The 11,664-nt window shown below is 48.4% G+C and overlaps 1 protein-coding gene across 1 annotated transcript; it reads left to right on the top strand.

Annotated features, from left to right (window-relative positions):
* Nucleotides 1-489: 489 nt before the first annotated feature.
* Nucleotides 490-11,373, top strand: LAG3 (lymphocyte activating 3). Its single transcript, XM_072129977.1, has 8 exons — nucleotides 490-609; nucleotides 4,687-4,819; nucleotides 5,603-5,820; nucleotides 7,372-7,617; nucleotides 7,723-7,977; nucleotides 8,191-8,442; nucleotides 10,844-10,962; nucleotides 11,183-11,373. Exons 1-8 carry the CDS (start codon nucleotides 567-569, stop codon nucleotides 11,264-11,266), a joined length of 1,350 nt encoding a protein of 449 aa, XP_071986078.1. The 5' UTR covers nucleotides 490-566; the 3' UTR covers nucleotides 11,267-11,373.
* The last annotated feature ends 291 nt before the right edge of the window (nucleotides 11,374-11,664 follow it).

Genomic DNA, 11,664 nt, shown 5'->3' with positions numbered 1-11,664 from the left:
CGCTGGCATCTTTGCTTAGGCAATGGCACCTGGGTCATAGAGCGGAGTGGACGCTGCTGTACGGGCGCTGTCACCTAAGCAATGGTGCGGCCATGGCACCTGGGTCACACAAAGGACGCAGGTAGCGGTAACATCCCTGTGTGTGTCTAAGATGTACCTACTGCCCATCGCTATTAATCAGTGATTTGTCTGCGAGTCACGTGCAGCCATCAGAAGAGCCATATCTGCCCCCGAGCCACATCTGCCCCCGGAGCCACAGGTTCCCTACCCCTGGTCTAGACCTTAGATCTGGATGTTCTTGATGAGGTTACTAGTTCTTCTCTTGGGCTCCCTTTCTAGTAAACATCAGTCTCACATTTTCCAGTCATAGAGAGAGTCAGAGGTGGCGGCAGAGAGCGAGAGAACTAGGTCTACATTTTCCAGTGGCTTTATTGTCTCTCAGAGATGTCACTTCTCAGCTGCCTCTAGTGACAGGCGGGAAGAAAGTCAGCACATTCTGCCTGTGACGTGTTACATACTAATATAAGAGGGGAGAAGGACACCACTTGACACTCACAGACATTGAGATGATACCCATCTGTCTTCTTCTGCTCTCCGCCATAATCCCAGGTAAGAGAGGAGAGTCCAACACTGTTGCAGCCTATTGTGTGTTCACCACTGATGGCCTCCAGTCTATGGTGTGTCCACCACTGATGTCTTCCAGTCTATGGTGTGTCCACTACTGATGTCTTCCAGTCTATGGTGCGTCCCCTACTGATGGCGTCCAGCCTACTCTATGTCCACCACTGATGGCTTCGAGTCTATGGTGCGTCCCCTACTGATGGCGTCCAGCCTACTCTAGGTCCACCACTGATGGCGTCCAGCCTACTCTATGTCCACCACTGATGGCTTCCAGTCTATGGTGTGTCCACCACTGATGGCGTCCAGTCGACTCTATGTCCACCACTGATGGCGTCCCTTCTACTCTATGTCCACCACTGATGGCGTCCAGCCTACTCTATGTCCACCACTGATGGCTTCCAGTCTATGGTGTGTCCACCACTGATGGCGTCCAGTCGACTCTATGTCCACCACTGATGGCGTCCATTCTACTCTATGTCCACCACTGATGGCGTCCAGCCTACTCTATGTCTACCACTGATGCAGACTATTTTGTGTTCACCACTGATGGCGTCCAGTCTACTCTATGTCCACCACTGATGCAGCCTATTGTGTGTTCACTACTGATGGCATCCAGTCTACTCTATGTCCACCTCTGATGGCGTCCAGTCTACTCTATGTCCACCTCTGATGTAGCCTATTGTGTGTTCACCACTGATGGCGTCCAGACTAATCTATGTCCACCACTGATGGCGTTAAGCCTACTCTATATCCAACACTGATGCAGCCTATTGTGTGTTCACCACTGATGGCATCCAGTCTATGGTGTGTCCACCCTTGATGGCTTCCAGTCTATGGTGTGTCCACCACTGATGGCTTCCAGTCTACTCTATGTCCACCACTGATGGCGTCCAGTCTACTCTATGTCCACCACTGATGGCGTCCAGCCAACTCTATGTCCACCACTGATGGCGTCCAGTCTACTCTATGTCCACCTCTGATGCAGCCTATTGTGTGTTCACTACTGATGGCATCCAGTCTACTCTATGTCCACCTCTGATGCAGCCTATTTTGTGTCCACCACTGATGGCGTCCACTCTACTCTATGTCCACCACTGATGCAGCCTATTGTGTGTTCACTACTGATGGCATCCAGTCTACTCTATGTCCACCACTGATGGCGTCCTGTCTACTCTATGTCCACCTCTGATGTAGCCTATTGTGTGTTCACCACTGATGGCGTCCAGACTACTCTATGTCCACCACTGATGGCGTTAAGCCTACTCTATATCCAACACTGATGCAGCCTATTGTGTGTTCACCACTGATGGCGTCCAGTCTATGGTGTGTCCACCACTGATGGCTTCCAGTCTAAGGTGTGTCCACCACTGATGGCGTCCAGCCTACTCTATGTCCACCCTTGATGGCTTCCAGTCTATGGTGTGTCCACCACTGATGGCTTCCAGTCTACTCTATGTCCACCACTGATGGCTTCCAGTCTACTCTATGTCCACCACTGATGGGGTCCAGCCTACTCTATGTTCACCACTGATGGCGTCCAGTCTACTCCATGTCCACCTCTGATGCAGCCTATTGTGTGTTCACTACTGATGGCATTCAGTCTACTCTATTTCCACCACTGATGCAGCCTATTTTGTGTCCACCACTGATGGCGTCCACTCTACTCTATGTCCACCACTGATGCAGCCTATTGTGTGTTCACTACTGATGGCATCCAGTCTACTCTATGTCCACCACTGATGGCGTCCTGTCTACTCTATGTCCACCTCTGATGTAGCCTATTGTGTGTTCACCACTGATGGCGTCCAGACTACTCTATGTCCACCACTGATGGCGTTAAGCCTACTCTATATCCAACACTGATGCAGCCTATTGTGTGTTCACCACTGATGGCATCCAGTCTATGGTGTGTCCACCACTGATGGCTTCCAGTCTATGGTGTGTCCACCACTGATGGCGTCCAGCCTACTCTATGTCCACCCTTGATGGCTTCCAGTCTATGGTGTGTCCACCACTGATGGCTTCCAGTCTACTCTATGTCCACCACTTATGGCGTCCAGTCTACTCTATGTCCACCACTGATGGGGTCCAGCCTACTCTATGTCCACCACTGATGGCGTCCAGTCTACTCCATGTCCACCTCTGATGCAGCCTATTGTGTGTTCACTACTGATGGCATTCAGCCTACTCTATGTCCACCACTGATGGCGTCCAGTCTACTCTATGTCCACCACTGATGCAGCCTATTGTGTGTTCACCACTGATGGCGTCCAGCCTACTCTATATCCACCACTGATGGCGTCCAGCCTACTCTATATGCACCACTGATGGCGTCCAGTCGACTCTATGTCCACCACTGATGGCGTCCAGTCTACGCTATGTCCACCACTGATGCAACCTATTGTGTGTTCACAACTGATGGCGTCCAGTTTATGGTGTGTTCACCACTGATGGCGTCCAGTCTATGGTGTGTTCACCACTGATGGCGTCCAGTCTATGGTGTGTCCACCACTGATGGCGTGCAGTCTACTCTATGTTCACCACTGATGGCGTCCAGTCTACTCTATGTCCACCACTGATGGCCTCCAGTCTACTCTATGTCCACCACTGATGCAGCCTATTGTGTGCTCACCACTGATGGCGTCCAGTCTATGGTGTGTTCACCACTGATGGCGTCCAGTCTACTCTATGTTCACCACTGATGGCGTCCAGTCTACTCTATGTCCACCACTGATGGCGTCCAGTCTACTCTATGCTCACCACTGATGGCGTCCAGTCTGCTCTATGCTCACCACTGATGGCGTCCAGTCTATGGTGTGTCCACCACTGATGGCATCCAGTCTATGGTGTGTTCACCACTGATGGCGTTCAGTCTACTCTTTGTCCACCACTGATGGCGTCCAGTCTATGGTGTGTTCACCACTGATGGCGTTCAATCTACTCTATGTCCACCACTGATGCAGCCTTTTGTGTGTTCACCACTGATGGAGTGCAGTCCACCTCTAATGGGGTCCAGTCTATTGTGTGTCCACCGTTCATGGGGTCTAGTCTACTGTGTATCCATTTTAGATGGTTTTCATTGTACTGTGTGTTCAGTGCTGATGGTGTCCATTCTTCTGTGTATCCTCCGATGATATTGACCAATAATGTGTGACCATCACTAATGTGTCATATGGTTTGTCCAACACTGATGGTATGTTGACTACTGTGTGCCCACTGCTGATGGCATTTACACTACTGTTTTATTCCACTACTGATGGTGTGTAACGTACTCTGTGTCTACCAGTGATGATGTCCATTCTACTGCTGTGTTTCTACCACTGATGGCATCCAGCCTACTGTGTGTCCACCATTGAAGGTGCCCTGCCTACCGTCTTATCCATCATTGATGGTGTCCAGTTTACTATGTGTTCACCGAGGATGGTGTCAAGCCTTCTCTATGTCCACTGCCCAGGATGTCCAGCCTAACGTGGGTCTATCACATATGGCCCAAAGCCTAGTGTGTGCCCACGACTGATGGCGTCCAGCCTACTGTGTGCCCACGACTGATGGCGTCCAGCCTACTGTGTGCCCACCACTGATGGCGTCCAGCCTACTGTGTGCCCACCACTGATGTCGTCCAGCCTACTGTGTGCCCACCACTGATGGCGTCCAGCCTACTGTGTGCCCACGACTGATGGCGTCCAGCCTACTGTGTGCCCACGACTGATGGCGTCCAGCCTACTGTGTGCCCACCACTGATGGCGTCCAGCCTACTGTGCATACACAACTGTAACTTAGTCTTCATTATTCACCATCAGAACGTTCCTTCAAGGGTCCTTCTATTTTCTAGAATCCATTGGGTAAATGTGTCTATCCACGTTGTATCTCTCTTGTGAGTAGCGAATAAATAGGAAGATCATCTCCCACATTTAACTCTTTTTGTACTTTGTTATATAATGATGTGAATGATGCTGGTGTCATCACTGTCCGGGAATAGGGAGACCTGTCAGAAGCCCTGAGGTCCAGTTGTGGTTCTGAAGTGGAGGAGCATTTCTCTATCTCACCTGCTTTGCCTCTCTCCAGCTTCTGCTGAGCTTGTTACTGGCGTCCTGGGCGGCCATGTCGTTCTACCTTGTGCCATGAAGAAGTCTCAGGTGGAAGCAGAACATCGGAACAAATACCCTACAAGTCGCGTGCACTGGTGGAGGAAGGATCGGTAAGGGATAGTTATAGTCACATGACTTGTAAATATCTTCTTTATGATTTATCTGATTCTATCCTTCTGGTGGTCGCTGGGTATAAAATCTATTCTCTTACACATTGGGGGAACCTGTCAGCAGGAGTGACTATGCAGACTGCAGCCAGCGTTGTGCATTGTCACTGGAGAGATGTATATCTGTAGTAGCAGCAGGACTGCTACATGGATTTATATTCAAGGATTTGTAGCTCCTCCTAGTGTATCCTCACACTGCTGTGCTCTTATCTCTCTGCACTGATCTGCAGCCAGTGTTTGTCCCTGTAGAGATGTGTAATCATAGGTTTATAGTAGTAGCTGGAGTGTGAGATTACATTCTAGGTCTGTAGCTTTTCTCTCACACAGCTGTGCTCTCCGCTCTCTGCATTGAGCTGCTCGCCTCTGCTCTGCACTGACTGTTCTAGTGTTTACCCAGAAGCCTGCTGCACTAATTACTCAGAGGAAGTGCACAGCAGTGTGAGTGCAAACTTGGAGTAGCTACAATCCTGGAATATACACCAATGTATGATTACAGAGAGCACAGAGCACAGCAGTGTGAGGACATTCCCCCTGTGCACTAGGAGAAGCTACAATCATCGAGGGAGGAGAGCGTCTCACCATTGGGCAGAGATTAGCATTATGCCCAATTTGCCCCTCCTGACACTTCAAGGTCCATAAACTGCAGAATTGAAAGCCAGACAAACCCGTAAGACATGGTGTTGGGGTAGAGTTTTCATTATTGGGGTCTCCCTTGTCTCCCCCCAGGTTTCCCGGGACGGTGCACAGGTTACTCCCCAGTGGGGTGTCCTACACCTCCCGCCCGGCCTGGTCTCGAGCCTCCGTCCCCCAATCTCTCATCGATCAGGGAGTTTTTTCCCTGCACCTCAGACATTTGAAGGAGCGAGATGTTGGGACGTACGGTGCGCTGGTGGAATACGGGGAGAGCAGACAGGAGTGCCGGGTCACGCTCCGGACCATACAATGTAGGTACCGCTGGGTTCTTGGGGTTTATTGGATCTGCGTTGCGTCTATGATCGTCTGGTCTTTACGTTTCTGCTCGAGTGTTTTTGGAGGATTTGATAAAACATTATAAGTCGCTGATAAGGAAAGTGCAGGGCACATTACATGGGGGACTGTGGGGCTATAAACAAGCAGAACCTGCCCTCCCAATCTGCCCCTTGTCTATGGATGTCCAGTGTTACCATATGGCGCTATTATATGGGCAGCACATGGTACATAATGTATAGTACAACCTGTGGAGAGGGAAAGTACATGATGACTATATATAACATACATCTAGGAACTGTCAGCAAACTAATGCTCAGGGATCAAGGACAGAACCACAACAGAGAGTGTATATAGTATAGAACCCTCATATATATATATATATAACCCTCCATATATACATATGCCTCCATATATATATATATATATATATATATATATATATATATATAGCCCTCCATATATACATATAACCCTCCATATATATATATATATAGCCCTCCATATATACATATAACCCTCCATATATACATATATCCCTCCATATATACATATAACCCTCCATATATACATATAACCCTCCATATATATATATATATAGCCCTCCATATATACATATATCCCTCCATATATACATATAACCCTCCATATATACATATAACCCTCCATATATATACATATATCCCTCCATATATACATATATCCCTCCATATATACATATAACCCTCCATATATAGAACCCTCCATATATACATATAACCCTCCATATATATACATATATCCCTCCATATATACATATAACCCTCCATATATACATATATCCCTCCATATATACATATAACCCTCCATATATATACATATATCCCTCCATATATATATATAACCCTCCATATATACATATAACCCTCCATATATATTTATATAACCATTTTCTCCCAGTATTTGTCACATTTAGCAGTTTTGGACCAAGTGCAGAGGAGTGATATCAGTGTCATCTGTCTCCGTGTCTGAACAGCTCCATAATTCCAGTCTAGAATCTGGTTTCTGCCGTCTGTAGGCTGCGGCTCATAACTGTGGGATGTACCAGAACTTTACACAGAGATGATACCACGAAATAGTGGTATACCATGGAAATAATGAGGCACCCCCCCCCCCCCACTCGTGACAATGTATCACATAACAGGACATAGATGAAACTGATGTGTGACAGCCCCTCACCCGCCCCCGCATCCTGTTATTGGGGGATTCAGAACTCGGGTGACACATCAAACAGAACAAGTGTGAGGGTCCCGGCTCCCATCACTATTTCCTTCATGCTATGATCTTATATATAGACCATTAGTAATAAGACTGAAGGTGGAAGAAAGGAAACAAGTGCCAGAGATGTCTATACACACAATGGAGGCGTCTGGGATCTCCTGGACATCAGGTGAAAATTAGGAATGAGAAAGCTGACGTTTAAGGAGATGCTGATATTCGTGGAGGTTTCGTCTTCTCCTCAGTCTTACATTCATCATTTTCTTGTGCAGTGACTCAGTTTCCCCAAAGTCCGGTCCCTGAGAGCAGCTCGGTCACCCTGAAGTGCCACATTGTCAGCACCGACCTCTCTGCCCCCTCCATTGGTTGGTTACACGATGGAAACCCTGTCCGACCTTCCCGCCGGATATCCATGAAGGGGGATAGTCTGCACATTCCCAGTCTTGCTCTAGGAGACCATGGAAAGTGGAGCTGTGAGGTCAACGGGGCCAGATCTGACGTGACCCTTTTGGTGGTTGGTAAGTTCCCATTTGGGCCAACAACTTACTAGAGGGTCCAGCAGAAAATGACTCTAAGATATGTCTTCAATCATCACTGTGCACCAATGATTCTTCTTCTGTCAGGTCTCTCTGGTCCAGATCCTCTCCCTGTCTACACGGCCATTGGCTCGTCCCTGAAGCTCCCGTGTAACATCACGTATTTGCCCGCGGAGCGACTGCTGAGATTTCACTGGAGCAAAGATCAAAGGAAAATCAATGACAACAAACAAGCCCTTGTCTTCCATCACGTCAATCGAGAAGACGCAGGAACCTACCGCTGTGAGACCACCTACAAGGACCAAAAACTGACTCGACTTATTGAGCTAAAGGTGATCCAAGGTCAGTGGTGGCCCCCTCCTTACACATCCATCACTCATAGACGTCTTTCCGTTCATGTCTATCTCTCGGAGAGAATTGGTCCATCTGACAGCGATGTTTCAGTAGCCATTGGTCAATTCATTGGAGGAATTAGCATTCTGTAGGCCTCTCGCTGAATTCCATCTTCTTGCATCTCCTTCCTCTTATACAGAAATGTGTCTTTTTGATCCTCAGTGTCGCCCTGGGCCCCTGTGCTTACCAAGGAAGGGTCACACCTTCAGCTGCTGTGTAACATCAGTGGTTCAGCCGGGAAGGAACAGTATCAATGGTCCGGCCCATTTCTTCAAGATGGACAAAGAAAAGTGATTCAAGGAGCAATGGTGGACCTGCCACACGTGGCTCCTGAGGACTCGGGGGCCTGGACCTGCTCACTGTATGGAAAGAATGGAATTCTAGGAGCGGTGGATCATTGGGTCTACGTACAAGGTAAACCTGACATTGTTTTTTAAGGATGCGACAAGTCTATTATACCAAAATGTCTCTACAATTAAATAGATGAACACCTGCCCAAAAAGATGTCAGGGTTAGAAAGAACAGCTGACAGGTTCCCTGTGACATTGAGTTGTATTCCATGTCTCTCCTTTCCACTTCTCATGATCTCATCTGTCACTATCGTAATATTTTATCTCCTTTCCATTTTTTCCCACATTTTTTTGTTATAGTATTTCTCTCACAACTTCTTCTCCCTCATCTCTCTCTCCTCTCACGATGTCTTCTCCTTCATCTCTCTCTCCTCTCACGACGTCTTATCCCTCATCTCTCTCCTCTCACGACGTCTTCTCTTTCATCTCTCTCCTCTCACGACGTCTTCTCCTTCATCTCTCTCCTCTCACGACGTCTTCTCCCTCATCTCTCTCCTCTCACGACGTCTTCTCCCTCATCTCTCTCCTCTCACGACGTCTTCTCCCTCATCTCTCTCCTCTCACGACGTCTTCTCCCTCATCTCTCTCCTCTCACGACGTCTTCTCCTTCATCTCTCTCCTCTCACGACGTCTTCTCCCTCATCTCTCTCCTCTCACGACATCTTCTCCCTCATCTCTCTCCTCTCACGACGTCTTCTCCCTCATCTCTCTCCTCTCACGACGTCTTCTCCCTCATCTCTCTCCTCTCACGACGTCTTCTCCCTCATCTCTCTCCTCTCACGACGTCTTCTCCCTCATCTCTCTCCTCTCACGACGTCTTCTCCTTCATCTTTTTCCTCTCACGACGTCTTCTCCTTCATCTCTCTCCTCTCACAACGTCTTCTCCCTCATCTCTCTCCTCTCACGACGTCTTCTCCTTCATCTCTCTCTCCTCTCACAACTTCTTCTCCCTCATCTCTCTCCTCTCACAACTTCTTCTCCCTCATCTCTCTCTCCTCTCACGATATCTTCTCCTTTATTTCTCTCTCCTCTCACAACTTCTTCTCCCTCATCTCTCTCTCCTCTCACGACGTCTTCTCCTTCATCTCTCTCTCCTCTCACGACGTCTTCTCCTTCATCTCTCTCCTCTCACAACTTCTTCTCCCTCATCTCTCTCTCCTCTCACGACGTCTTCTCCTTCATCTCTCTCTCCTCTCACGACGTCTTCTCCTTCATCTCTCTCTCCTCTCACGACGTCTTCTCCCTCATCTCTGTCCTCTCACGACGTCTTCTCCCTCATCTCTCTCCTCTCACGACGTCTTCTCCTTCATCTCTCTCCTCTCACGACGTCTTCTCCCTCATCTCTCTCACGACGTCTTCTCCTTCATCTCTCTCCTCTCACGACGTCTTCTCCTTCATCTCTCTCTCCTCTCACGACGTCTTCTCCTTCATCTCTCTCTCCTCTCACAACTTCTTCTCCCTCATCTCTCTCCTCTCACAACTTCTTCTCCCTCATCTCTCTCCTCTCACAACTTCTTCTCCCTCATCTCTCTCCTCTCACAACTTCTTCTCCCTCATCTCTCTCTCCTCTCACGACGTCTTCTCCTTTATTTCTCTCTTCTCTCACAACTTCTTCTCCCTCATCTCTCTCTCCTCTCACGACGTCTTCTCCTTCATCTCTCTCTCCTCTCACGACGTCTTCTCCTTCATCTCTCTCCTCTCACGACGTCTTCTCCCTCATCTCTCTCCTCTCACGACGTCTTCTCCCTCATCTCTCTCTCCTCTCACGACGTCTTCTCCTTCCTCTCTCTCCTCTCACAACTTCTTCTCCCTCATCTCTCTCTCCTCTCACGACGTCTTCTCCTTCATCTCTCTCTCCTCTCACGACGTCTTCTCCCTCATCTCTCTCCTCTCACGACGTCTTCTCCCTTATCTCTCTCCTCTCATGACGTCTTCTCCCTCATCTCTCTCCTCTCACGACGTCTTCTCCTTCATCTCTCTCCTCTCACGACGTCTTCTCCCTTATCTCTCTCCTCTCATGACGTCTTCTCCCTCATCTCTCTCCTCTCACGACGTCTTCTCCTTCATCTCTCTCCTCTCACGACGTCTTCTCCTTCATCTCTCTCTCCTCTCACAACTTCTTCTCCCTCATCTCTCTCCTCTCACAACTTCTTCTCCCTCATCTCTCTCTCCTCTCACGACGTCTTCTCCTTCACCTCTCTCTCCTACGACGTCTTCTTCTTATATCTTCACCACCTCTTTCCCTCGTGACTGTGCCATGTGTTTTCCATCAGCCATAGGTTACCACATTGTTTCTGCTAGATGTTGTAAGAATGTATGGACTTTGTATTTTATGACAGTGAAGTCCATAACGTAAGCCTCATGAATGGTGGATCTCCATCTTCGCTCCGTCCTTCCATGATGTCTCTGATCTTCTTCACTATCCACCATCTTGATATCTCCTCCCATTACTGACTCTTTTGCAGCTGCCCAGACTTCAGATGTTGGGTACTTCACCTGGTGGCACGTCCTCCTCCTCCTCCTGATCTTCGCACTGATCTCCTGCCTGGTGGTCATTGCTTTTATCTCCTTCCGTAACCACAAGGTAAGTAGTAGAAATGCAGAGGACATGTCCTGGAGGCCCCAGCGCTCGGGGCATTACATGGACAACCCATCTATTCCGCAGTCCTGTCTCACATTCCCTCTGGGGGATATTTTTACTCCTTTGCCACCGTAAATTTGATCCTTGCCCCTTTGGGCTTGTCTCCCAATGACGATGCCTTCACCTGTCTGGACATTATTATTCTCATCTTTCTCATCTGCAGAGGCGACTGTCTCACCTGACAGCTCTGACAGCTTTAGCGATTTCTTCAGACTCTGAGCCGCAGAAGCCGTGGACCTCCGGGTGATCCCACCGGACCGGACACCTGCACCTCATCCAGCCATTGCCTGCATTTAGCTTCCGTCCGTATAGGACCCCCGGCCCCCTCTACATACAGTGGGAGACATTGTCACCTTGTGATATTTTGTATATAAAATATTTAGCATTTATTTTTGTAACTTTTTATTATTTGGTTCTTTTGTACATTTTCATAAAGTTGAAAATCAAATAAAAGTTTAAGGGAAGATAATTCAGGTAACAACCAATAATATTATCAGGACTTGTCCGGCAGGTGGGCGGGGCCTGGAGCACCCCCAATATTTCCAAATAGTATAACCCCAACACCAAACTAAAGTTAAGAGGGAGGGGATACAAAAAGAAGGGCATTACAGTAAAGGGGCTACTGAAAGGAGGGACCAATTGGGG

This window comes from Engystomops pustulosus, chromosome 11 (genome assembly GCF_040894005.1).
Source record: "Engystomops pustulosus chromosome 11, aEngPut4.maternal, whole genome shotgun sequence".
NCBI classification, from domain to species: Eukaryota; Metazoa; Chordata; class Amphibia; order Anura; family Leptodactylidae; genus Engystomops; species Engystomops pustulosus.
This window is presented reverse-complemented; position numbering and strand designations above follow the sequence as displayed.

Coding starts and splice junctions, on each gene's coding strand:
- LAG3 (XM_072129977.1), top strand. CDS start 567: ATGATACCCATCTGTCTTCTTCTGCTCTCCGCCATAATCCCAG. Junction 7,978..8,190: donor TGAGCTAAAGGTGATCCAAG/GTCAGTGGTGGC, acceptor TTTGATCCTCAG/TGTCGCCCTGGGCCCCTGTG. Junction 10,963..11,182: donor TCTCCTTCCGTAACCACAAG/GTAAGTAGTAGA, acceptor TCTCATCTGCAG/AGGCGACTGTCTCACCTGAC.